Raw genomic sequence first — 23,983 nt, forward strand, 5'->3', positions numbered from 1 at the left:
TTAGCTATGGTGCCCTCGTTTCACAAATTTGTTTGTGACATGGTTTATAGTTTAAAAAAGTATAGACACCAATTTTTGAAATGTCGCAAGGAATACGGTTGCTTGCCTAGTAATACAGAGATGCTGCCCAAGTAATCCCAACCTCTCATATTGCCACGAACATATTTTAATTTGATTTTAAATACTAGCCAAGCAATGACTTCGTTTTTCAAAACCCATCGACAGGGGTATCTCTGTGACAAAACATGTACATAAGTAAACTGCATGATGCCATCAAACACTGTGACATGGAGTCAGCAGAGCAAAGAGCAGGGACGACATAGGATACCTCACCGTGTCTGCCCTGTCTGTACCGACTGGGCATCACCAAGGAAAGCTCTGCGCTCCTGCCCGCTTGACTGGATGGCTTTTCACAATCTTCGTTGCTGCATGTTACAGTTACTTCACTTGGCGTCGATTTCGCAGTCAGCATGTTTTCCAAGCGCAATGCTTGGGTATACTTTGTGCGCGCACACGGACACACAGACTGGACTCCGAAAAGGAGAAGTAAAATTTATATACTTGTTTCATTGACACCGCACTCATGCAATATGAACCTGTTGTACATTAAGGCTGCCTGCTGTATTCGAGTCCCAAGAGTATTTTTGCATAAGTGCACAACTTTTGGCAACGGCGCCACCCGCTAGCGCACCGGGAGACATGAACTGTGCCGCCGCTCCCCGCCTGCCCTAGACATCACTGGGCCTAGCTGGTTTCACATCGACATCACTGGGCCTAGCTGGTTTGCTTGTATCGCTGTGATCACTCTACCAGCACCTCAGTATTGGTCAAACAATCCTCCCAATTTATTCGTTATTCATGGTCCTTTGTATGGAGTTGTTATGCATGCGAATAAATAGTGATCTGTGAGAGATTACCGATAGCGGCGGCCACGGCTTTGCATGCCCAGATCGCCTTGACAGCGCCAGATGGCACCACATGTTTGGACGGCACCACTTAGGTCCGCCGCATCGGGACCCATCAGCGCGTAAGCATGGGCAGCATGGGAGCCGCGCTATTGTCACGCGGTAACAGGTCACGGTGGCTGACGTCTCTTCGGGCCATGCTTTTTTTTTTTTTACTGCTAAAAGAAATTTTTTTTTTTTCGGACGCCAGCTTGGAACTCACAGCGCCGGCAAAGCAGGCCGAGAAAGCAGCATCCTCCCAGTAATCAGTACGTTTGTTCAACATGTCTAACCAGCTGATATTTCCTGCGCGCCGACCGCCAAGCTTTCGTGGTTGCTGTTGGTTCCTGCTTTTTCACTTGAGTCGCGGGCGAGCGAGTCGAAATCAAAGTGCTCGGCAATGCCAATAACATCCGCGCCTTCAGGTGAAACATTGTCGGAGAACTAATGCTATGCGGAAACACTATTCGACGACGATTTTTTCTTGCACGTGCGATCGCAAGCAGATGGAAAACACTACCCGTATGCGTCATTAGATTGTGTGTGTACGTGTCGCCAGTCTTGCCAGCAGGAGGTGCTCGTGTGGTGCGCGCCCGCATCTTTGACGTCATCGTGCTCGTGCTCAGAGAGCTCGAAACTGAAACTGGTCCTAATAAATGCCTCGATAATTGATTAATTGAGGCATGTTGGGACTTTTTGCATCGCAGTCCCTCTGTTTTGGACCATCGTGGATTGTTTAAAGCAAAAATCTCGAAACAGAAAATGTTTGTGTCTATACTCCTTTAAGTAGTTCAGGCAAGAGTAAACATGAGGAGTGTAGTATAGAAAGCATTACTTGGGGTGTGGGAATATTCGAAATTTCAAATATGAATCAAATATGTTCGTTATTTGATTCGTATTCGTATTAAAGGAACTGTTATTTGGAATTTTCAAGTATTTAAAAATCACCAAATACATAGAAAAATTTCGGATGCTTTTTAGTTTCACTGCACTATGCGCTTCGCTGCAATGGCTGGCCCAATTGACTGTGCAGTGAGGCATCCCCGAAAACCAGACGGGGTCGTTTTGTCAAGAGGGACAAAACCTTTTGTACCCTTTTTGTTTCTTCTGTTCTCTTTCACAAAGCCCTTTTGTGAAAAGGGCTTTGTCTATAAGGTACGCAAAGCGAAGCGCTTGAGGAACTGGGGAAAAAAAAGGTCGTTCTCATGTCGGTTTCATTTCAAATCCAGACAACCATCGTGCAGGTGTTCATCAAATAAAATCACTTTTATGGAAATGGTTCTCAATAGTTTTCGGTAATTTGATCTCTCAATTAATTTACAAATTCTGTCCGGTCCCTTGGTTAAGGAGTTTGCTGTATTCGGCAGCAATCTGGCAACTGCGCCCAGTTTCGTGCAGGTTCTTTAGTGCAGTGCACCTCATAATCTTAACCAAATTTTATTAGCAAATAACTATGTGAATCTGAAACGAACGAGACGAACAATGATTTGTTTTTTTAATTTTGCTTATTTTTTTTTCTTGATCAGATGTTTGATTTGATATTCAAAGGCATTCTTTTTTATATATATATATTTGTATTCAATTGATATTCCAAAATTTCATTATTCGCACACCCCTAGGTGAGACACATAAGCCCCACCTCGTGCAACAGCATTAATGGGTCCTGTATGTAGGTCCTCCTTCTCATACATGCTTAATCACTATTGCCTAATTTGTACTTTTGTGACCCATCGCACAACCCTCAGTATGTGGCCAGGTCACCTGCCAGGGGCATGCTCGTGATTTTTTGCTCAGAGCATTGACAGCACTGTGCTGTTAAATATTTTTCACAGAGCGGGAATCTTAATGCTGTTGCATTAATTTGTGGCGTCAGAGTGTTGTTTTGCAACGGGAGGCAACACTATGCTTGAGAAAATGTAATGTTTGTGACCTCACACTAACAAAGTTTCAGAAAATGCAGACACCACATGAATTCATAATACAAGAGTACCTGACCCCAGAGGAAAAATATGGCAACTACACTGCATTTTATACAGATGGATCAAAAACTTGTTGGAGGATCAGTAGTTCTGGATGAAAAAGAGAAATCAGTACGACTCCCTCAGCGCACATCTGATTTTACAGCAGAATGTTATGCAGTTTGTGTCGCTGTGGAGAAAATAAGTAATGAAAACATAAAAAAATAGCATTACATCTACACTGATGCTTTAAACGTCCTCACTGCATTAAATTATAAGACTGCAGTTGAACCACTGATTGACAACGTAATACACAACATAGTGCAGGTAACGTCCCGAAAACATAATGTAAAATTCTGCTGGGTCCCCAGTCATGTTGAGATTAGGGGTAATGAGAGAGCAGACAAATGCGCTGCACAAGTCAAATTCATGAAAATAAAACATGATAGCATACCCCACCAAGATTGCATAAAGTTGGTGCGCAGCAAACTAAGAGCTAGGTGGCAAGCTGCTTGGGCAAATGAAGCAAGTAAACAAGCTGCATTCTGTAAAGACCTTTTTAAAAGAATGGAAATTGTGCCGACACCAAGAACGTTCTATCAAAGTTATTTTATGTTGTCTACGCATAGGACACACACACATCACCCATAGCTTCTTGTTAACAAACAAAAAAAAAAAACGGCATGTGAAATGTACGGCGATGAACTCTCAGTTAATCACATTTTAAGTTCATGCCTGCAACTTGAGGATCTTACGAAAAGATATTTTACTGTATTTTATAATGAACACATTTTATTTCAGCCTGCATTGCTTTTAGGCAAACAAGCATTCGTCGCTGTTTCTCTTGTTTGTACATTTCTTAAGAAAACCAACGTTTTAAATCAAATATAAACACCGTAACTCTAAGCATTTCACATAACAAATCATCTAACCTCATGTTTGGCGCATCATAGCCATAGTTGCTTTCGCGCCATAAAATTCCATGTAACTAACTGATGCTTGAGAAAAGTAACGCTGTCACTTTTTTTGCAGTGGAAAGCCTCCTTAAAGGCAACAGGTTGGGCCAGTTGGTTTTTGACAGCCCTCTACTTCCAGGGTATGCATGTATTTGAAGGTACAAAAGTAACAGAACAGCCTGTGAAATGAGATTTGCATGAAAATGTTAGCAATTATAAAAATGTTGCAGTTAATGGCCATATGCTAGCACAAGGCACCGTTTGCTGGTGCAATATGTACATTTAAGGAGTGGCACAAAATGCGGGCTTTCTGGAGTGAGATGCCTCATACAGTCGAACTCGGATATATCGAATTTTGGTTATATTGAACTTGCGGAATATTCCTTTGGAAAATCCATGTCAAAGTACAGGAAAGCCGCATCATATTTCGAACTCAATTTCACTGGTCGCTTGATATGTCGAACTTCGCACCACGCACTGGAAAGTGTGCCTTCCCCAAAGACGATTGCATCACCCTCAGCTGTTTGCAGCATGATGTTTTCAAGCCACGCGCAGAGGAAATGAGAGGGGACAGTTCGGCGACGGCTGGTCTAGGGCAGCGCCACGCCCATTCCCCAAAGGCACGCGCATCTGCGATTATTGTTTCCCACGCGCTAGCACGTGACGTTTGCAAGCCATGTGCGTGAATGAACCAGAGAGAACCGGTGGGAACGAGAGGGGAAAAACGCGATAGAGCGAAGCGCAAGGGTGTACCCATTCTTTTGCCGAGCTATCTCTCTCCTTTCTCTTTCCCGGCCTTCGTTCGTAGTAGCATTGCGCTACACATGCACCAAGCCAGCTCAGCCCGTTTTCAGACAGAATGTTGGACGCTTTCTCCAACGTGAGTTGCGAACCCTCTGCGCGCGGTGGCTGACGTGGCTATGGCGCCTGCGATCGTTAAGAAGCGGCAAATCTCTCTCTCTCTTTCTCTCTCTCTCTCTCTCTCTCTCTCTCTCTCTCTCTCTCTCTCTCTCTCTCTCTCTCTCTCTCTCTCTCTTTTTTTTATTTTTTTCCTTCAAACAACATTTAGCTATTACGCTTTTCAATGATTTTGTGGCAGTGGACTACGCCCGCCCCAAGCGCGGTGTGATAAATCGAACCAGGCTTGTGCAACCAAGCCATCACGGGCACTCCCCGCCACCGCTGGAGCTATCAAAAGATAAACACGCTCTGACGTTATCGCTACGCAGCATCTTGGTACGCTGCAAAGAAATGAGCTGTGGATGAGACGTCTGAAGTGGAGTGGTGCGCACCATCGACATGCAGCGAAAACGCTCGCGATTTCTGCCGCCGTGACACAGAAACCTTGTTTTGAGCTGCTGTGGTGGCTCGAGCAGAGAGAGAGACGCAGTCACTGATCTCCCTACGCAGTTCCAACAAGTTGGAAATTTTTCGCTCTGTTGCTGCCACTCGTCACTGAGATCGCTCAGTCGCTTGATGTGAGCAAGCCGACCTTAACGCTTTTTTTTTTTTTTCCAAAAATTCTCGGGTGCAAAAGTGGAGGGTGGGTTCATTATGGGAGTGGGGTGATAGCAGGACAAATATGGTATTGGTTTTTCGCATCGTAAGTGCCGTCACAAGCCGATTTCTGTATATCGAATTATCGATATATCAAACTATTTCCTGTTCCCTTTCGAGCTCGATATATCCGGGTTTGACTGAAGTAGGTTAGCTGACATGATCGTTAGTTCTGCGTGAAATGTTATAGTAATTGGCATGTAAGCATCACAGTATGGGAGCAGTACTACATAAGAGATAATAGTATAAGGAAGAATCGCACAGCACTGACTACGAACAATGAGTCCTGTCATTCACATGGCCGTTTCTTCTTTGCAAGGCCATGCAGCAGCAGTAATTATAGTTGATGCCATATCCTGCGTACTCTTGTCCTGTTTGGGGTCGGATGCCTTCTATATAGTCCTTGGGAGAAAATAAGAGGCTGTGCACACCTTGGTGCTGTCCTTGAGTCTTGTGTGCACCTTACAAAACAAATCTCAGTACAGAATCTGTCGATTAGAAGAGCCCACTGCAATTTTTGAAGTGCAGTGGTAGCCAGATAATAACATATGATGATGTGGCTGTCTGCCCCTGGTGCAAAGTGTTTTCAAAAGTTCTGGAATAACAAGTTCAACTGGCATCCCTGTTTTCATTGTGATGTTTCTTACTCACAGCCCCTGGATGTTCCTGGCAGCTTCGGAAATGTGCTGGCCTTACGTGAAATGACCTGTTGCTCTGCCTGCCTCATTGCAGGTGAAAGCACATTCTTTGTGGAGGTGAACGAGACATCGACCATCTTGCGACATGCCACTGAACACTCGCTGGTGCTACTTGATGAACTAGGTGAGCTCTACTGTTTGCATTCATTGCATCCATCAGGTTTATTATTAGAATTGTACACATACATATTTTGCCTTATCTGAAGGAAATAAATACCGTAGTCTTCTTGAAGGCTTCTTCTATGGTGAATCTTGCACAGTGGAGTAGCTTATTAACTAGTAAGTGTTCTCATGGCCTGGATGGTGTAGACATAGTGAGGAAATGAGGTTGAAATTGCTTCCTTCATATCGTTGCACCTTTTATGAGCCGAGTGTCAATTAGTTTGTTATAATTTCATCAAAACCTAACCAGACTGGGTTGTCCGCCTCATGCTTCTCTTCAGTAGTTTAATAATAGGTGACAAATGCTGTCGCATATCACTTTGCTGTGATGCCAAACAGGCAAGCTCAAAGGCAGATGAGGTAGTGACTGTGTACTGTCATGTAGGAAACTTTTCAGCAGTGATAGCTGCATGCTTGCTTTCATTTGTTGGGACTAAAATGTTAGTGGTTTTTAGCTGGGAGCTCTCTTTGAGCATAAAACAGACCATTCTTAAGTGACAAGCTTGCATCTCCTAGAAAACCTTGAGCATTGCAGAAGTACTTTTTTTGTGTGTGTGAAATTACCATTTTTTGAACAAGTTGCTTTGTGAATACAAGACTCTGGACGACTCACTTCATGGAGCAGAGTTTAAGATATGGAAACCATGCTCCTAAGGCATTAAATTAACAACAATGTGATCAGAGTAACCGGCATAACAAAACCTCATGAGGATGTTAAAATGAGCACTGTGTAGAAACTACACACGGCTTACAATATTTACAGCAGCTACTCGCAACTCGTAAGTGATTGGCAGCAGAAGTTTCATTTCTTTTGCGTACATAACATGACTGGTCATGGCGTTTGCCGGCAGGAAACCTGGCACAGTGTTTATATAGTGTAACATATTCATTTATTTGTGTTGAGAGTTGTTTGTCAGAAAAAAATAATAATGGAAAGTAACCAAGGAGAATAATGATAAAGGACTGAGCTCATTAGTAACAAGTTATACAGTGTTTCCTATTTCTTTGCACTATGTTATATCAAAAGGATACCGCTGAAATTTTTAAAGGATAGTACAGCGCACTACGGTCAGCGCACCCTCAGAATGGACTGCTCTACTGTGCAGAGGCAGAGAGGACACGAATTCCCTAGGCCATGGGTGGTCTCGAGGGGGAGCGCTCAGAGCTCTCCCTCAAAATGGCTGTGCCAAGCAGCGCAGCTTTTCCTCTTCTGCGTGAGGAAGTGCTCTGTCCTCCCCTGCAACTCCGCGACATGCAAGCTTCCTTGGCACATCCGACCAACGCATTGGCTCGATGCGCTCTGTCCCGATTTCTTCTTTTTTTTTCGGAAGTGGCATACATTGCTAGCATGTCGCCCATGGTGCAGTTAAAACGCTCAACCATTCCATTTGTTTGCGGATGGTACGCGGAGGTGGCGCGGTGAACGATTTTGCATTCTCTAAGAACAGCTTCGACAACTTCAGAAAGGAAAGCGGGACTTTCTGTCACTCAGCAATTCTTTGGGAGTCCCGTGGCGAAGAATTATGTGATGGGGGATGAAGGAGGCAATGTCTTGGGCTGTAGCAGATGTCAAAGGTGCCGTTTCGGCGTAGCGTGGGAGATGATCGATTGCAACGATGATCCAGCGATTGCCTGTTGATGTGCTAGGAAGCGGGTCGTATAGGTCTATTCCAACACGCTCAAAGGGCTGAGCTGGGCAGGTCAGCGGCTGCAGAGGAGCGGCGGGCTGGCGAGGTGGATGTTTTCGGCGCTGACACTCTTGGCAGAACTGGACGAACCGACGAACATAACGGTACATCCCACGCCGGTAGTACCGCTGTCGCAGGCGAGTGAAGGTTTTCAATAAGCCGGCGTGGGCACACTGGGGATCGTCGTGGTAATGGGAGCAAATCACGGAGCGTAGATGAGTCGGAATTACAAGCAGCCACTTTCTACCATCCGGAAGGTAATTCCTACGGTAGAGGAGCTCGTCTCTGATGGCGAAATGGTGAGACTGGCTACGGAGAGCGCGGCAAGGAGGTCGTGAAGCGCGGCCAGATAAAAAATCCAGGAGTGAAGCGATCCATGCGTCTTTGCGTTGCTCGGAAGTCATATCGGTGGGCATGTCGGTGGGATGTAGAACGGATATAGCAGGAGTGGCCTCAGACGGCAAGGGAGAACGTGAGAGAGCATCAGCATCGGCATGTTTACGGCCAGGGCGATAGATGACGTTAATGTCGTATTCTTGGAGCCTCAGAGCCCAACGGGCCAGTCGACCAGAAGGATCTTTCAAAGAAAACAGCCAGCAGAGGGAGTGATGATCGGTGACGACATCAAAAGAACGGCCATACAAGTAGGTGCGAAATTTTGCTATTGCCCAGAGAATAGCGAGACACTCTTTCTCGGTGACGGAATAGTTCGCTTCAGCTTTTGTTAGGGTCTGACTTGCGTAAGCAACAACGTACTCATCAAAGCCAGACTTCCGCTGAGCAAGTACTACGCCGAGGCCGACGCTGCTGGCATCAGTGTGGATTTCCGCTGGAGAAGAAGGGTCGAAATGACGCAGGATTGGCGGAGTCGTCAGAAGGTGGCGGAGTGTCGCGAAGGCATCATCACAGTGCGGAGACCAGCCTGGCTTGCAGCGTCGCGGCTTGCATGGTTTGAGTCAGTGTGGTCCATGATGGTCGTGAATGGTGGCAGTCCAGCGATGTGGCGACTACGTCGAAGCTCCAGTTGGTCTTGCAGCGCTGTAGGTAGGGATCGTACGTAGCACCTTCCACCAAATTGTTACGATGAAATAAGAAGGGGTGTTTATTTACAGTGCTGATGTAGCGGAACAAGATGAAGCCTACTAGCGCCCAGAAACCAACGCTTCTTCCTCCTCTTCTGCCACACCATCACAATCCTTCATCGTCGTCAGTAGCGTGACAATATATAATAGATATATATGGTGGAGAATTTCACGTCGCCAGAATTCAAACCACGGGCCTCTTGCATGCAATGCGGATGTTTTACCCCTATGCCACCGCGGGAGCTAATGTCAAAAGATAAACATGCTGTGGTCTGTTAGTACTCAGCATCTTGGCGCGCTGCCAAGAAATGCGCTGTGGGTGGCGATGGCGTGAAGCGGCGGGACGCTCTAATGTCTAAATTTTTTTTTAAATGCACAGAGGCAAAAGTGAGGGGTTGGTTCATTACATGACTGGATACGGTAATTGAGATGCCCAATAACCATCTAAGGCATGGCGCACAGTTAAACTAAACGGTGAAGGTCGATGTTGCGCGCTATCACCCCGTCAAGGGCATGAAGCAAGTGTGGTCGCGTTGCAGGACATGCACTGGCCCGCTATGAGTGGGAGATGTTTTGATGCCATTGCCTCCACTATACGCTGCCTCCTGTCCGGTCATGCCTTGACGAAGCACCGAGAGTATCCACAGCTGTGTTGCAGTGAAGCATGCCTCCACTTCTGCAGGGGTGCGCTTTGGCGATCAGCACGAGGTTCCACTGTATATTCACTATAGTGCCTAGAATATGCTGGCTAGTGTGACGAGTGCTCACGCTTCCCTATGGGCGAGGATAGCGCCGTTTTCAATGAAAACCAATTGATAGCAACAGAGGGCGCTGCTTGTTGGGAGGGTACCACCGGAGCAGACAACACAGTTTTCTCGCTTCAGAAGACGGCAATCTGTTGGTGTTGTGCGTGCATGTTAAACCTGCTTGTGCGCGTCTTTTGCGTTCATAAAGGTGCAGCAGTTTATTTTCGTTGTAGGTGCTTGCACATGCGAGTCGTTCGTTTCACACTTCTAGCTGCTCGGCAACAATTGCATCGGTTCTTTTTCGCGTTTTGTGTGCGCATTCTGTGCCCGCCTGTATCCCTTCTTTTTTCACTGTGTCGCCAATGGCTAAGCGAATTCCTGAGTGTTGTTTCTCCAGCGCCTGTCATTAAACTGCACAGAAAAATGCTAAAGAGAAAGCGGCGGTGCACAAAGAAGACTTGCTTTTTTGGCAGACGGGGCTACCGCTAGAACAAGGTGCGTATTTCATGTTTACTGTGCCATCTGATGCTACGTATGCATTCTGCAGAATGGGAACAAGCATCGATAGTAATGACGGAAGGTAAACGCAAACTGGTTTAGTTTGCGAGAAACATTTTTTTTTAGTTATATTCACAAGGGTGGAAACTTGGGCGAGTCGGTAACGGTGATCCATGACATTAGAGTGTAGCGCAAAAGGAGGAAGTACAAGAAGATGTACACAATCAGGCACTGCATGCAGCGCCTGTGTTGTGTGCCTTTTCTGCGTCCTTCGTCCTTTTGCGCTACACATTTCTGTCATATGGATGCAGTTATATATTGGGCGCATGTTTCACCATAAGCGGTGCATTACCTGCCACTTCTAAAGAAGAGGTGGCAGGAATACACAGAAGAACTGTACAAGAAGGCCCCGAATGTGCAAACCCAACATAAGACGGTTGTGATTACTGATCTCGAGCCGGGCATCCTGAAGAGAAGTTGAATGGGCCTTAGCCAGCCTAGCTAAGAACAAAGCTAGCGGAATTTATGGCATTCCAGCTGAGTTGCTTCAAAACCTCAACCATGACGCTGTTAACATTCTGCATACATTATGTCTCTAGAAGATTTGGACAACCCTGCAGTGGCCACAGGATTGGAGGAGGTCAGTTTACATCCCCATTCCAAAGAAAGGCAGTGCCAAAGATTGTTCCAACTACCGCACGATCGCGCTTATTTCGCATGCTAGCAAGGTGATGTTGAAAATCCTCCAAGGTAGGCTGCAGCAGTATGTGGATCGGGAGCTTCCGGACGTGCAAGCTGGGTGCAAGATGAACTAGAGACCAAATTGCCAACCTTCGCTGGATCATGGAAAAAGCAAGAGAGTTCCAGAAACCCATCTACTTCTGCTTTATTGATTATGCGAAAGCGTTTGACTGCATAGATCACAGCAGATTGTGGCAAGCTCTCCAAGAGATGGGAGTTCCAATTCACCTCATCTGTCTCCTCAGGAACCTGTATGAAGGGCAAGAGGCCACAGTCAGAACTGGGCATAGTCTTACTGATTGGTTTCGGATTGAGAAAGGAGCGAGGCAAGGCTGCATACTGTCGCCCTGCCTATTTAACCTATATGCAGAGTGTATCATAAGGAAGGCCGGTCTGGACGAGTCTTCAGCTGGAGTGAAGATTGCTGGAAAACGTATCAACAACCTTAGATATGTGGATGATACCACTTTAATGGCAGAAAGTGAAATGGAACTCAAGAGACTTCTGATGCGTGTACAAGAAGAGAGTGAGAAGTTTGGGCTTAAACTGAACATTAAAAAGACAAAGATCATGGCGTCTTGTCTTATCAAGTCCTGGAGCATCAATGGACAACAAGTGGAAGCTGTGACAGATTTCCTCTTCTTGGGCTCCAAGATTACCTCGGAAGGAGACTGCAGCCATGAAATTAGGAGACGCCTGCTTCTGGGAAAGAGAGCAGTGGCTAGCCTTGACCGCCTAGTAAAGAGCAGAGACATTAGTCTGCCAACCAAGATCCGTATAACTCGTGCTATGATCTTTGCAGTTGTGATATATGGATGCGAGAGTTGGACTGTGAAAAAGGCCGACCGCCGAAGAATTGACGCATTTGAATTGTGGTGCTGGCGAAGACTTGAGAGTTCCTTGGACTGCCAGAAGATCAAATGAGTCGATATTGTCGACCATAAACCCTGACTGCTCATTGGAGGGTCAAATTCTAAAGTTAAAGCTCAGCTACTTTGGTCATGTGATGAGAAGAGAGGAGTCGCTGGAGAAAGATTTGATGTTGGGAAAGGTTGAGGGTCGCCGGAGAAGGGGTAGGCAGCGAACACGATGGTTAGATGGCATCCTCGAGGCACTGCAGATGAAGTTATGTGATGTTAGGAAGATAGTGAGAGACCGGAAAGCGTGGCGTGACATGGTCCATAGGGTCACGAACAGTCGGACACGACTGAACGACTGAACTGAACTGGCCAACGAGCTTCCCCGTAAATAACTGGCCGTGTGAGAGGAAGTGGTGAAGGGTGGCAGTTCCTGGCCCTACGGGGCTGGGACGGTAGGTCAACGCCGCTTGTGGCGAGGGCTAGCCAGTCACTGATTTTTATATGTTGTAGGCTGTCATCGCACCCGCCACCGGTTCGGTGGTGGTAGACGACGGCTGTTGCGGCGCGCGTCTTTCTCTCCCTTTTGTTTTTTTTTTTTTCTTGTCTATTTTCTCTTCTGTCCGCACGAGGCAGCGGAGGTGGCTCAGCTACAGAGCCAGTAGCAGGCCGTGCATTTTCTTTTCTTTCTTCCTACAGCCACAACAACAACAACAACAACATAACTGGCCGCGTCTTGAGCCTATATGGTGAATCTGAGAAAAAAAAAAAAACTTCGTCAGCCTGTTCATTCAAAAGATGGTGACTTTGGCAAAGCCCGGTGTGCAATCACAGGCCGCAATGTACCTTAAACCATATGCTGCTATAAGTAAATGTGCTCTGCTGTTCATGCAATTCTGTTTCTTGCCTGTGTTCTTTATTACATATACATAAAAGGTGTGTTGCGCGACCTTGTTTCCTGTGTTGTTCATATATACAGTAGATAAATAAAACTGCGCGTACATGTTTACTTGTCAGCAAGTGCACAGAAAGAACCATATATGCATGTCAATACAACTGAAGCATTTCACTTTGTTCAAAAAATTACAAATACATTTTAGAGCAATAAATGCTTATGCTTTAATTGTTGTTAGAATAGAAATTTCCCTTTTGTTTTGTTTCCCTTTTTGAGCACAGGATGTCCGAGATTCTTAAGTTGCGCTAACTTCGCAGAAGCCTTAGTAAGTGAGTGAAAGAACCCCTGGTGGTCAAAATTTCCGGAGTCCTCCACTACGGCGTCTCTCATAGCTTGAGCCGCTTTGGGACGTTAAACCCCAGAAACCAAACCAAACCATTAGCAAGCGAGAAGCATTAAATATGTGCGCCGCTTCCGGTCCAAGACTGAAAACACACCCTGAAACTTGTAGTCAGCGGCTTCAGTTGTAGGTGGGGTCTCAATTGCGACTTAATAAGAGCTAAAATGCAGGGCGAGCAGTCCTCTTGATGACGATGTGAGAGCGCGGTAGGCTGCGAACGGCGCAGCTGCTACCCACCCTGTTTGCAGCGCTCCTGGCGGCGGCCACTGGCATTCATCACTCGCGGTGCCACCCGGGAGACCACAATCGGCACACTAGTCAATGTATTCTAGGCACTATAGCATTCATGAAAAAAGAAAAAAAAAAAGAAAACCTTCAAATATTGATTTTAATAGTATAAGCTTAGGATTTAAAAAAAATAGACTCGGGGCTTCTGTACGTGAACTTCATTCTTCAGTTCTGAATTTCTATCACTGTTGTCTGTCTTCTTTCCATGCACAGCATAGTCCTTGCAGCTGAAACTAAAGAAAACTTGACCAATAAGCACCATAAAAAGGAAAAAGGATGTGCATAGAAATGTACACTGTTTGATTGGAAAGCATACCAGCATGCAACTTTTTAAAGTGGTCATGCAAAAAGTGAGCAAACGAAATCCATGACTCCTGCATGTCAATTACAGTAAAACTCGCTATAGCAAGTAGTAAAACCTTGATAATTCGAACTCGCATAACTCGAACTCCCATATAATTTAAAGAACTTCTGTTGTCCCGTCATTGCTTATGTGAACTTAACCGTACATTTTGAAGTGGAAGCCTACACCAGCACTATGAAGGTTTTCGATGCTTTGCTGGAGTGTCGATCCCAATGTAGCCGCCAACTGATGAAGCAACGACACACAGGAGCGGCGAAGTGGTGCCGTAGAGCGTTGCTTATGTTGGATCTGCCGTAGCATTCCAACCCTAGGGCTCCCAGTAGAGAGAACCCCTCTGTGACAATCCTGCTTAGCAAATGTTTCGACATAGTATGTCTCTCTCTCTCTTTTTTTTTTTTTTTTTTTTTTTTTTTCAGCTGACGTCCTATGCATTTCCATGCGGCTAATCTGATTGTATTTTGGATAAGCATTTGGATATCTGTGTAACTTGAACTGCCCGCTCGATCATTGCAGCATCCAAACAAGTGCTTGGCGTCGGACATTCGCTAATTAGGGTGCTACTGTCCTCACACTGATTTGTTCTCCTCCAGTGGTGGCTATGTGCAGATATGACCGGTGGAATAAGAGATATGTAGTCGAAATATTCCAATTCAAAACCTGCGTTCAATGCAGCGGTGCCCTGTGCGGCTCTCATGTGTTGGGACAGTAGGCATGACAACGAGCGGACAGCCGTCTTCAAGAACATTCTGGCCTCATAGTTTTGTTTCCTTTTTAGAGCGCAGCTCTTCGCTGCCCATTCTTGCGTTTCACGTTGTCCTTGTAATCAGCTCCGCAGCTGGGGCAGCGCATGCTCCTTCGATCCTGCACGATCCTGCCACCAACCAGTGTACCCCCCTCCCCTTTCTCTCTCTCTTCCTGCCTGGCAGTGAGGGAGTTCTCCGGTTGTCGAAGCACCAGCTCGCTATCAGCGGATCGCGGTGCGTGCATCCCAAGCCGAAACGCAGAACTGCGTTGTCTTGACTCGCTAGCGACGTCAGCGGCATCAGTCAGTCGCTGCTATTTCTTCGCTGTGCAACGACGTTCCCATGGGCCCACGCACTGCCTCCCGCAATCTCCGGATAACTTAATTGCTGTCTTCATTTCTCCGACCACAAAGCTTCCTTCATGGCAGTCAAGGACTGTTAGTGGAGTGTTTCTTGAAGGAATAAGTGTGTAAAATAAGAAAAGGTGTCTGTGATTGTACATGCCTTGCTCGAAATTTTTGCCTCAATATATCGAAAGAGTGAAACAGCTGATGAGCTGCGCTCAAATTTCGCATTAGGAAGTATTATAATCGTCAACACATTTTCGTGAACTTTGCACCACTCCACAGTTAAAGCAGCACAAACCAGCCAGCCAACCCTCGCACAGCTTCGTCGTGATTGCACAGCATTTAGGGCAGCGACTGCTGTGCCCAAGAATGTGGGGTTGAATCCCGGCCGCCACGGCCGCTTGACGTGTCACAAATCCGAGGTGTGTAGGAGGGCAGCAGAACCGGATGCTGGGTATTCAAGCGTAGGGATGGCAGTTGAAGGCCTGTGGGCCCAAACTGCCAGTACCATCTCGTATTTGTGGCACATCAGCTTTCGCCCTTTTGGGCAACTTACACCACTGCTCCTTCACCTGTTGGGCCACCACTCGAGCTTGCGCGCATGCCACATGGCTTGTGCATCCTATTGCAATGCTTCATCTCCACCACACCATAGGACACTGTTTCACAATTTATGCAATAACCTTCATATTTCTTGACAGTTTTTTCAGGCTCAGTCGATAATTCAAATATTTCCTGGCCTCTAAAGTTCAAATTAATGAGCTTTCTCTGTAGTAACACTTTATTGTGTGCTGTGATCGTCTTGTGAGTTTGTTGCTCGGGGGTTTTGATGATTGAGTTTATCATTAGTAGTGGTTTTTGATAAGAATAGTGGCCCTGAAAAATGTAGGTTTAAATTTTTAAGCCATAGCTTACAGTTCATGATGAAAAGCTGTCTGATACATTATGAATGCTGGCAGGGTCTAGGCAGTGGCATTTGCTCTACTATTGTTATTCTTAGCATCCCATAAAAGTGTCTGAAGACCTGAGAAGACAGCTTTCCAAACAGCAGGCTTCCATCAATGACCTTAGAGTTGGTTAAAAAATTGGTCACCAGTTAGCAGTGTACCTTGTGAGTTTACATGATTGTCAGTTTGAAGGATGCAGTCCTGATGTTAATCTTGTGGAAGGTGGCATGACTTCCACTGTCTCTGCACTGTCACAGCCAGATACGTATGACAGGCTTCCACTTCCAGTGTCAGCAGATCACCAGGAACTGTATACGCTACTACATTGAGATGCATCACCTTTTCCAGGCAGGGGCACATCGACCCATGATGGCATGGCGTTGGCACATGCGGTGGTCAAAGAGCTGGCTGAGTCCATCTGCTGCCGGACGCTCTTCTCCACTCACTACCACCACCTGGTGGAGAGCTTCCGGAAGCATCCAGCCGTGCACCTGGCACACATGGTATGCAGTATTCGTGCAGCATCCCTAACTGCGCACGTGCAAATTGTCGTACAATTTATTGAAGAATCACCACAAATCTCAGCCCCATCATAACACAGAGGTGCGCTAACTGAGTACAGAAGAGACGACACAAGACACAAACTACTTACAACTAAACTTCATTTTCACCTTTATCAACAGCAGTGAGGATGAGATAAAAAAACAAGAAAACAGAAACGAAACCAAAAGCAAGAAACGCCTTAACAAACATTTGGCAGGCGTCACATCTTTTCTTTCCCAGTCAACACAACCGAAGGAACGCTCAAAAGAAAAAAAAAAAAAAAAAAGAAGAGGTGTTCCTATCAGAAAAGAAAGGCAGGGTGGTGTAACGCCTGTCATATGCTTGTTGTTTCTCGCTTTTCTTTTTGCTTCTATTTTCTTGGTTTTGATCTCATCCTTAAATGCTTTTGAAATAGATGATAGTGAAGTTTAGTTGCAACTAGTCTGCACTTGTGTCTTGTGTTGTCCTTTCTGCATTTTCTAATCGCACCTCTACTTTATGAATGATGCAAGACCAACTAGACCAGTGTAAAGCTTTGCTGAACCTCGTAGGAACAATATTTTGGATTATTGGGGCTCAGAAGTTTGATTTTTCTGTATAACACAGGTGAACACCCATCACTGCCACAGCTAACCAGCTGCACGATTGTTATTGGCGCGAAAAGCGCCATCTTGTATTGAGTAGGCCCCTTAAAGATTTATTTTGAGCTATTGCAGCTCAAATTATTAAATTAATGACACACTTTTCAATCCTATCGTTTGATAACGTTGATAACACGTGTAGCTTGATAATGGGATAAAATAAGTGCCACAGCTAAGGAATACGGCCTATAATTGGGGTTGCTCGCTTCTGCTTTCTTCCTATGCGTGCTCATGACAGCTCCGCCTCTTGGACTTCATAGTCACTCTTGGGGGATGGACTGTACTCGTCTCGCATGTCAGTCATGCAATGCAGCATACTAGCACAGGATTTGCTTTTGGCATGCTCACTGCATGACGGAAACATTGCACATTTCGGCATTCCAGATGTGTGGTGTGGGCAAGTTTAGTGCAGATTGTGGCAAAAGCATTATTCTGAAATAACAACCCATAGTCCATCCCAGAAGTTATTTGCATCACTGCACAACCTACAACTAACTCTCTTCCAGTCAAGGCTGCGGGAGCACGACAAATACTAGTTCCTCGGGTACTTCATCTGTGTCAGAACTGTTTTTCAAACAATTATTGTAGTAATTAGATAGTCATAGCTTTTTCTTTTGAAAATGCAGTGGACATTTCATTCCTTAATTATGTAATAAGGGATTAATGACTCCCTTATTTACAAAATTTACTCCACCTTGGGGAATTCCTCTAAAAGCATTCGACCATTGCCTGGTTTTATTAGCAGAGAAAGTCTGTACGAACACAACCCTGTGCAGGCCTGCTGCGAAGGTGTGTACCACCATTTGCAAATGTGACATCTGCCCAATTGGCTGAGTGTTCCATGTGGAGCAACTGCAGACTGGTTCCTTTTCCTCCCCAGTGATGGTGCCAACAGCCTTGGGATGACTCCCACAGAGGGCCGTATTTATTTAGTGCATGGCGATCTGATCAGCTGAGACAGCCGTAGGCTCCACAATGCTGCGAACCACTTGTGAGATGAAGTATAATACTGTAACAGATGAAATGGTTTTAATACAGGTGAACTTCGTATGAAGGACGGACGCACACGGCTCAGAAAACCCAGACCAGTCTGTGCGCGCCTCGCTTCCTCCGCTTCTTCTTCTGCAGCTGCTCAGTGCGCCACTACGCGGCATAACAATTCCCCCCGGCGTCCTCGAGAAAATTAGCTAGATCGAAGATGGCAGCGCTTCATGCGAGCCACGTGAACAACTTGTGTCTTGCGGGATCGGCGGTTATCCGTCATGACTTTGGCGATAACGTAATTCACGTCATTCAGTTGGTCCAACACTACGAAGGGGCTATCGTACTTGCTGAGGAACTTCTCATATAATCCTCGCTTGCGAATAGGCGTTCAAAGCCAGACGCAGTCTCTAGGAGGTAAGCAACTGCACGATGATGCAGATCGTAGTGTTCTTTGGAGCGACTTTGAGAAGCCAGTGTGCGTAAGCGGGCTATACGACGGGCTTCTTCGGCACGGCATAGTATCTGGGAAACAGACGCATCGTCGTTGGGGGAAAGTGGGAAGATGGTGTCTAAGAAAACGTGGGGAGTTCTTGCATAGAGTAAATAGAAAAGAGAATAGCCAGTAACTTCATGATTTGCAGTGTTGTAAGCGTACGTCACATACGGTAGCACTGAATCCCAGTTGCGATGATCAGACGAGACGTACATGGACAGCATGGTTGTCAAGGTGCGGTCGGTGCGCTCGGTGAGACTGTTGGTTTGCGGATGATACGGTGTCGAGTGTCGGTAATGTGAACCACAAAGCCGGAGCATTTCTTCTACGACATCAGCAGTGAATTGCCGACCACGATCGCTTATAATAACACGGGGTGCGCCATGGCGAAGAATAACGGAATTCAAAAGAAACGAAACATCAGCAGCCTTTGCGGTAGTGAGAGCAGCGGTCTCCGCGTATCTAGTAAGATAGTCAACGCAGACGATAACCCAGCGGCAGCCCTCCACAGTCTTTGGAAAAGGACCGAGCAGGTCAATTTCAATCTTTTCAAAAGGTGAGGTAGGTGGCTTGACGGGTTGTAAAGGTCCGGCCAGCGTGGTGGTGCGTGCCTTAAGTCGTTGGCATTTTTCACATGTCGCAACGTATTGCTTGGTGGTCTTGCCGTTGCTTGCCAGTAGGGACTAGGAATTAAAGCAATTTGTGATTCTTTTTTGTGCATTTTTCTCAAGTCTCAAGAAAGTGATTCTTTATGTTCGTGAATTTTTCACTGTTCGTTAATTTTGGGCATTCTTCAGACTCTTTTGAATAAAAAAAGATTGGGCTGGCCAATGTATGTACAACCAGCAGTTGCGTGGTCACAGTGGGAGTGAGGGTGCTGTGCATGTCGGTACGTTTTAAAAACAGGTTTACAATGAAGGTTTTTGTACAGTGCTTTGGGTGGAGGGTAAGTGGTACAGCAGATGCGCAGCACTAGACTTTCTCAGGTAGCCATATTGGTTTTCTAGTGGGGCCGCCAACAGCCCATGGAAGCATGGACACAGGAGATGTGTAGACGTTGTAACATTTGCTGAGGTTATTCGTGTGGCATAATAGTGGCAAGCTTGCATAGAGATTCTGCTGTGGTCATTCTGTGAGATTCCTTAACCGATTTAGTCAGAATGGAGCACTTTTCTCTTTGGTATTAAATACCTTGTTCTGGATTAATTGATGCATTAATGAGCAAACATAATAGCATGAGAGAGACTAGGACAATTGAGGAAGTGCATTGTGCATGTCGCGCATTTTACTTGTTTGTCCTCACCTTTTCTCGCAGCACTAATGCAGGCTCTAGTTTCTTTGGAGTCCCATTTCATTGGCGATGGTTGTTTGTGCGCAGGCATGCATGGTGGAGGATGAGAACGAAGAGGACCCAACTGAGGAGACCATTGTGTTCCTGTACAAGTGTGCAGCTGGCCCCTGCCCCAAAAGCTATGGCTTCAATGCTGCCAAATTGGCCGGCATCCCACTGGAGGCAAGGCACCATCTCTCTCTCTCTCTGTTTGCCTGCTGCTTGGTTGGTCAGTGCTCGTCTTGTGCAAAAATGTGCTACCTCCTTTTTCATGTGTTTCTTAGGCAGCATTAAATGAAGCCTTGTACTCAAGTGCATTCAAGTTTAGAGAAGAGGGAGGGAGAGGGAGAAGTGGCAGGCAAAGGAAAAGCAAGGAAGGTTAAGTGTAGCATGAGGATATGGAACAACCTTAACTAATGATAGTCAAGCTGTAAACAAACTTGGGTGGGACATATAACACAAAGAACAGGTAACCCATGGTTTGTTAAGGTAGTGAAATGATTTTGGAGAGAAGGCAGCCTTAGCTGGCTATGGCAGATAGTCTGGTGGAGAAGTATGGTCAAGGAAATTTGCAGTAATGAGATCTTTTTCCTGCAGTGAACGGTGTTACAGTGACACATGCTGAACAGCTGTGGTTGCGATTTCATCTAACACTTTCCTCTGGTGCTGACTTCCTTCCTATGGCACTACTCTCGAGATCACGCACGCAGTGTCTGGCAGCAGAGCTCAATACTAAAGCTATGTTGCCAAGCTAAATATTACCCCAGCGACAAGGTCCTTTCCATCGTCATCATACCTGTCATTACACACACATCTGAGTTGCATGGACGGCAGTGCACCATGCAATGGGCAGTATCTTCACACAGTTGCTCACCCTACTGGTGACACACTGACTTAGCCTGACTTAGCCTCCTTTTGGCAGTTTTATGCAAAATAAGATTGTGGAGCTTACACTGAAATATTAAAATCACATGACCAGTACAATGGGTATGGCGTGTGACATAATATTGAAGGATCATACAAAGATATTAGGCCTTAACTTCGTTAAACTGAGTACGATGTGTGAGGTCGTTTGCACACAGATGAAAATCGCTGGAGATGATGACATGCAGTATTGCAGTCTCCACGCAAGGCAATCCGCTGGAGTGGTAGCTACAATATTCCATACTCACTTCCCGTGAGAAATTTTTGGGTTCATATTCGCTCCGCTCCAAACATTTTCTTAAGTGCAGTAGTGTTAAAGGCTGCATTCAGAAAATCCGGTGTGGCAAGTGGTAATTGGTGGTTGGCACGGCTAGGCTGTGACCACATGACATTACTGATTATCATAATAATCAATATCAGAATAATTTGATATGTACAGCACAAAGGTGGATGGAATTAAAAGCAACCTAGAAATAAGAATATCGTGCACCAACACTAGAGATGCACATTCTGCAGTGGCATGCTACGCTCTGGCGAACTGGCATTGTACCTCTGTGTCTTGCTAGGCCTAGCCGCTGCCTAGCATGAGACCTACCACTTGTGTTACCAGCTCACTTTATACGTGTAAACACAATAATCTTCCTTCGAGATGAAGGTACAGCTGGCTTTTACAAGCAAGCCTCTGAGAGTCACTATACCTTTCGTTCAGCCAGATTAACTTCACTGCCTGGCTAGCATTGTACCGAATGCTGGCTTTTTCATGCGGCAACAGTGTCTTGTGAAAAATGGCACTGGAAGACATAAGGCTACAATGATTCACGTGCCACATTCATAAGGTCTCAGTTTTGTGGTGTCTTCACATGCCTAGCATGGCCAGTAGGACCTGTATTCCGAGTTTGCCTCGTTATCGAAAGTGTCGCTATCTTCCTGGCCTCGAGTCATCTGATTGGTGCAAACGTCAGAACGTAATGTTGCCACGTCTTTCGGTTCCATATTGGCAACACACGGTTCCGGCGCTTCGACCAATCAGATGACTCGAGGTCACTTGAGATAGCGACATTTCGATAATGACGCAAACTCGGAACACGGGCCCAGGTGTCCAAAACTGCTGATCTGCTCTGCATGTCAACAGCAGGAGCTCGCTGTGCATTCAATACACCAACATTTATGGGAGTTGAATAAACGCATTCAGTAGTGATGTAGTTTTGTATGGGATTTTCATGGGATTCTTTGACTGTTTGACATCCAGAGTTGACTGTATTACCGAGTTAAAAAGTCTAACCTCTCATTGATATCCCTTGCTGACCAAAATAAAAGTCGGCTCCAAATATGAATCAATGTGTATTCAGTTCAGTCGTTCAGTCGTGTCCGGCTCTTCGTGACCCTATGGACCATGTCACGGTATACAACCTCCTTTATTCCTCTTTCTTTCCATTCCCTGCTTCGTCCTGCCACTATACTTTGTTTTATAATTTCCCATGGGATGGCAGTGTGGTGCAGACAGTAACATAACGGTATGACCACAAGACAGAGTCTGTAGACGACGGAGATGAGAAACAAAAAAGCAGTTATTGTCATCGCTTCTACACTCGTTTATGGCCTGACTGACTAGCAGTAAACCAAACTGCAAGCAGTCCTATAATTTCAGATTCCAGCGCGACGCACACTTAAGAGATCATCAAAAGTTTGCTGTGGCGCTATCTGGGGAAGTGATCATTATATAACAAGCTAGATGAATGATACGCAATTTGATATTTCTTTAGCGAGACCAATCTGCATACAAATTAATGACTTGTTCTGATGCATACAGCTGGCGCAGGCATAATGTGCATACTACCTGCTGCTCTTAGACTCTCCAATAGGTCAGCGTTGCTTATAGGTCTGCCACCCAATTTCCCATGGTCAATTATCTTAAGACTTCAAGTAGACAGATGCTAGTAACCTAACCCTGCAACCAAGTACACTGTTCACAGTGTTGTCAGTCATCATTGCACACAGTCTGTCTACTGCAAGCAGAAAGCAAGAAATGTGGTCTTTACGAACGCATCATGGGGCTTACACTGACACTGCTAGGAGGAGGTGCTTCAGTGCTAGCGCCTTTGCTAGACGCTAGCATTACCTTAGCCAGGCTGATGTAAAAACGGCAACAAGCAAGTTAATTTGACTCCAGAATCTATGGCCATGTTTTGAGGCAACATAGCACATCGCATTTCATAGCACATCATGGTAACGCGATGTATCAGCATTTGCATGTAGTGCATTATTTCTGGTGCGATGTTGGTGGCACACGGTGTTGCGCATTAAAAACGAAGGCAGTGATTCTGGGGGAACATGTTTTTGTTTGTTTGCTTGCTTTTTCTGTTTGGCTGCCGCCTGCTGTGTGGCATTATGATCCGGTGCTGTACTACTTTGTAAGAGTTGCCATTTTTGTCGCGCCTGTTTTTAAATGCAGCGCTGAGTGCTTATTTTCCCGGTATTGTCCGCATGGGCGAACATTCACGCTCTTTCTTCCGCACACTGTCGCTTGCATACATCAGCAGCTTTGCTGTTGGATATTAATTAGCTAACTGCAAAGGGTGTCTGCACGCATCCAGATTAGCGGCTAGCAAGGCCGTCAAAGCGATAACGTGTGACTAGCACTTGCACACCTACAAATAAAAGCTGAGATTGTCAGGTGGCGGTTTCAACTCAGTTCTCATGCGGTCACTGCTGCAGGCGTTGCGCGCAAACTCTCTAAGACACCACAAATAAAAACACCCGAACAACACATGGAGGAAGTGAGATGAGCTCAGTTAGTGCATCCACCTCGTGCTAATGGACTTCCTAACGCACTGCAATAGAGTTTATAGGCACTGCGAATGTCTACCTACTCGTCTCAATCCACACCGTTTTGCACATCAATGCGACATGCCAGTTGTCTCAGTCATGTAAACACGCCTTATGGCAGTGTTGATACAGTTAAACCTCTGTATAACAAGCTTCAGTATAACAAAATCCTCGATATAATGAAGTTACAAGGAATACATCACATAATGCCTATCAAAAACCATGTATATTTTACCTCGATATAACAAAGTAAATGTTTCTGTAATTTCATTACAACGAAATCTTCAGACAAATTTTACCCGGAAGGACAAAAATTTTGCAGTGAAGACGACGGCTAAAAGGAAAACATTGCCAGTGCATGTGACTTGGGC

General features: G+C 45.7%; 1 protein-coding gene across 2 annotated transcripts in view; it reads left to right on the forward strand.

Annotated features, from left to right (window-relative positions):
* Positions 1 to 23,983, forward strand: part of LOC146193177 (DNA mismatch repair protein Msh6-like) — a 115,742-nt gene that overhangs the window by 90,522 nt on the left and 1,237 nt on the right. For both annotated transcript variants that reach the window (XM_084602592.1, XM_084602593.1), the window contains exons 28-30: positions 6,148 to 6,237; positions 16,220 to 16,374; positions 19,911 to 20,045. In XM_084602592.1, the coding sequence (XP_084458718.1) occupies positions 6,148 to 6,237; positions 16,220 to 16,374; positions 19,911 to 20,045 (380 nt within the window). The remainder of the gene's footprint in view (positions 1 to 6,147; positions 6,238 to 16,219; positions 16,375 to 19,910; positions 20,046 to 23,983) is intronic.

Source organism: Amblyomma maculatum, chromosome 4 (genome assembly GCF_055883805.1).
Source record: "Amblyomma maculatum isolate TAMU_Amacu chromosome 4, ASM5588380v1, whole genome shotgun sequence".
Lineage (NCBI taxonomy): Eukaryota > Metazoa > Arthropoda > Arachnida > Ixodida > Ixodidae > Amblyomma > Amblyomma maculatum.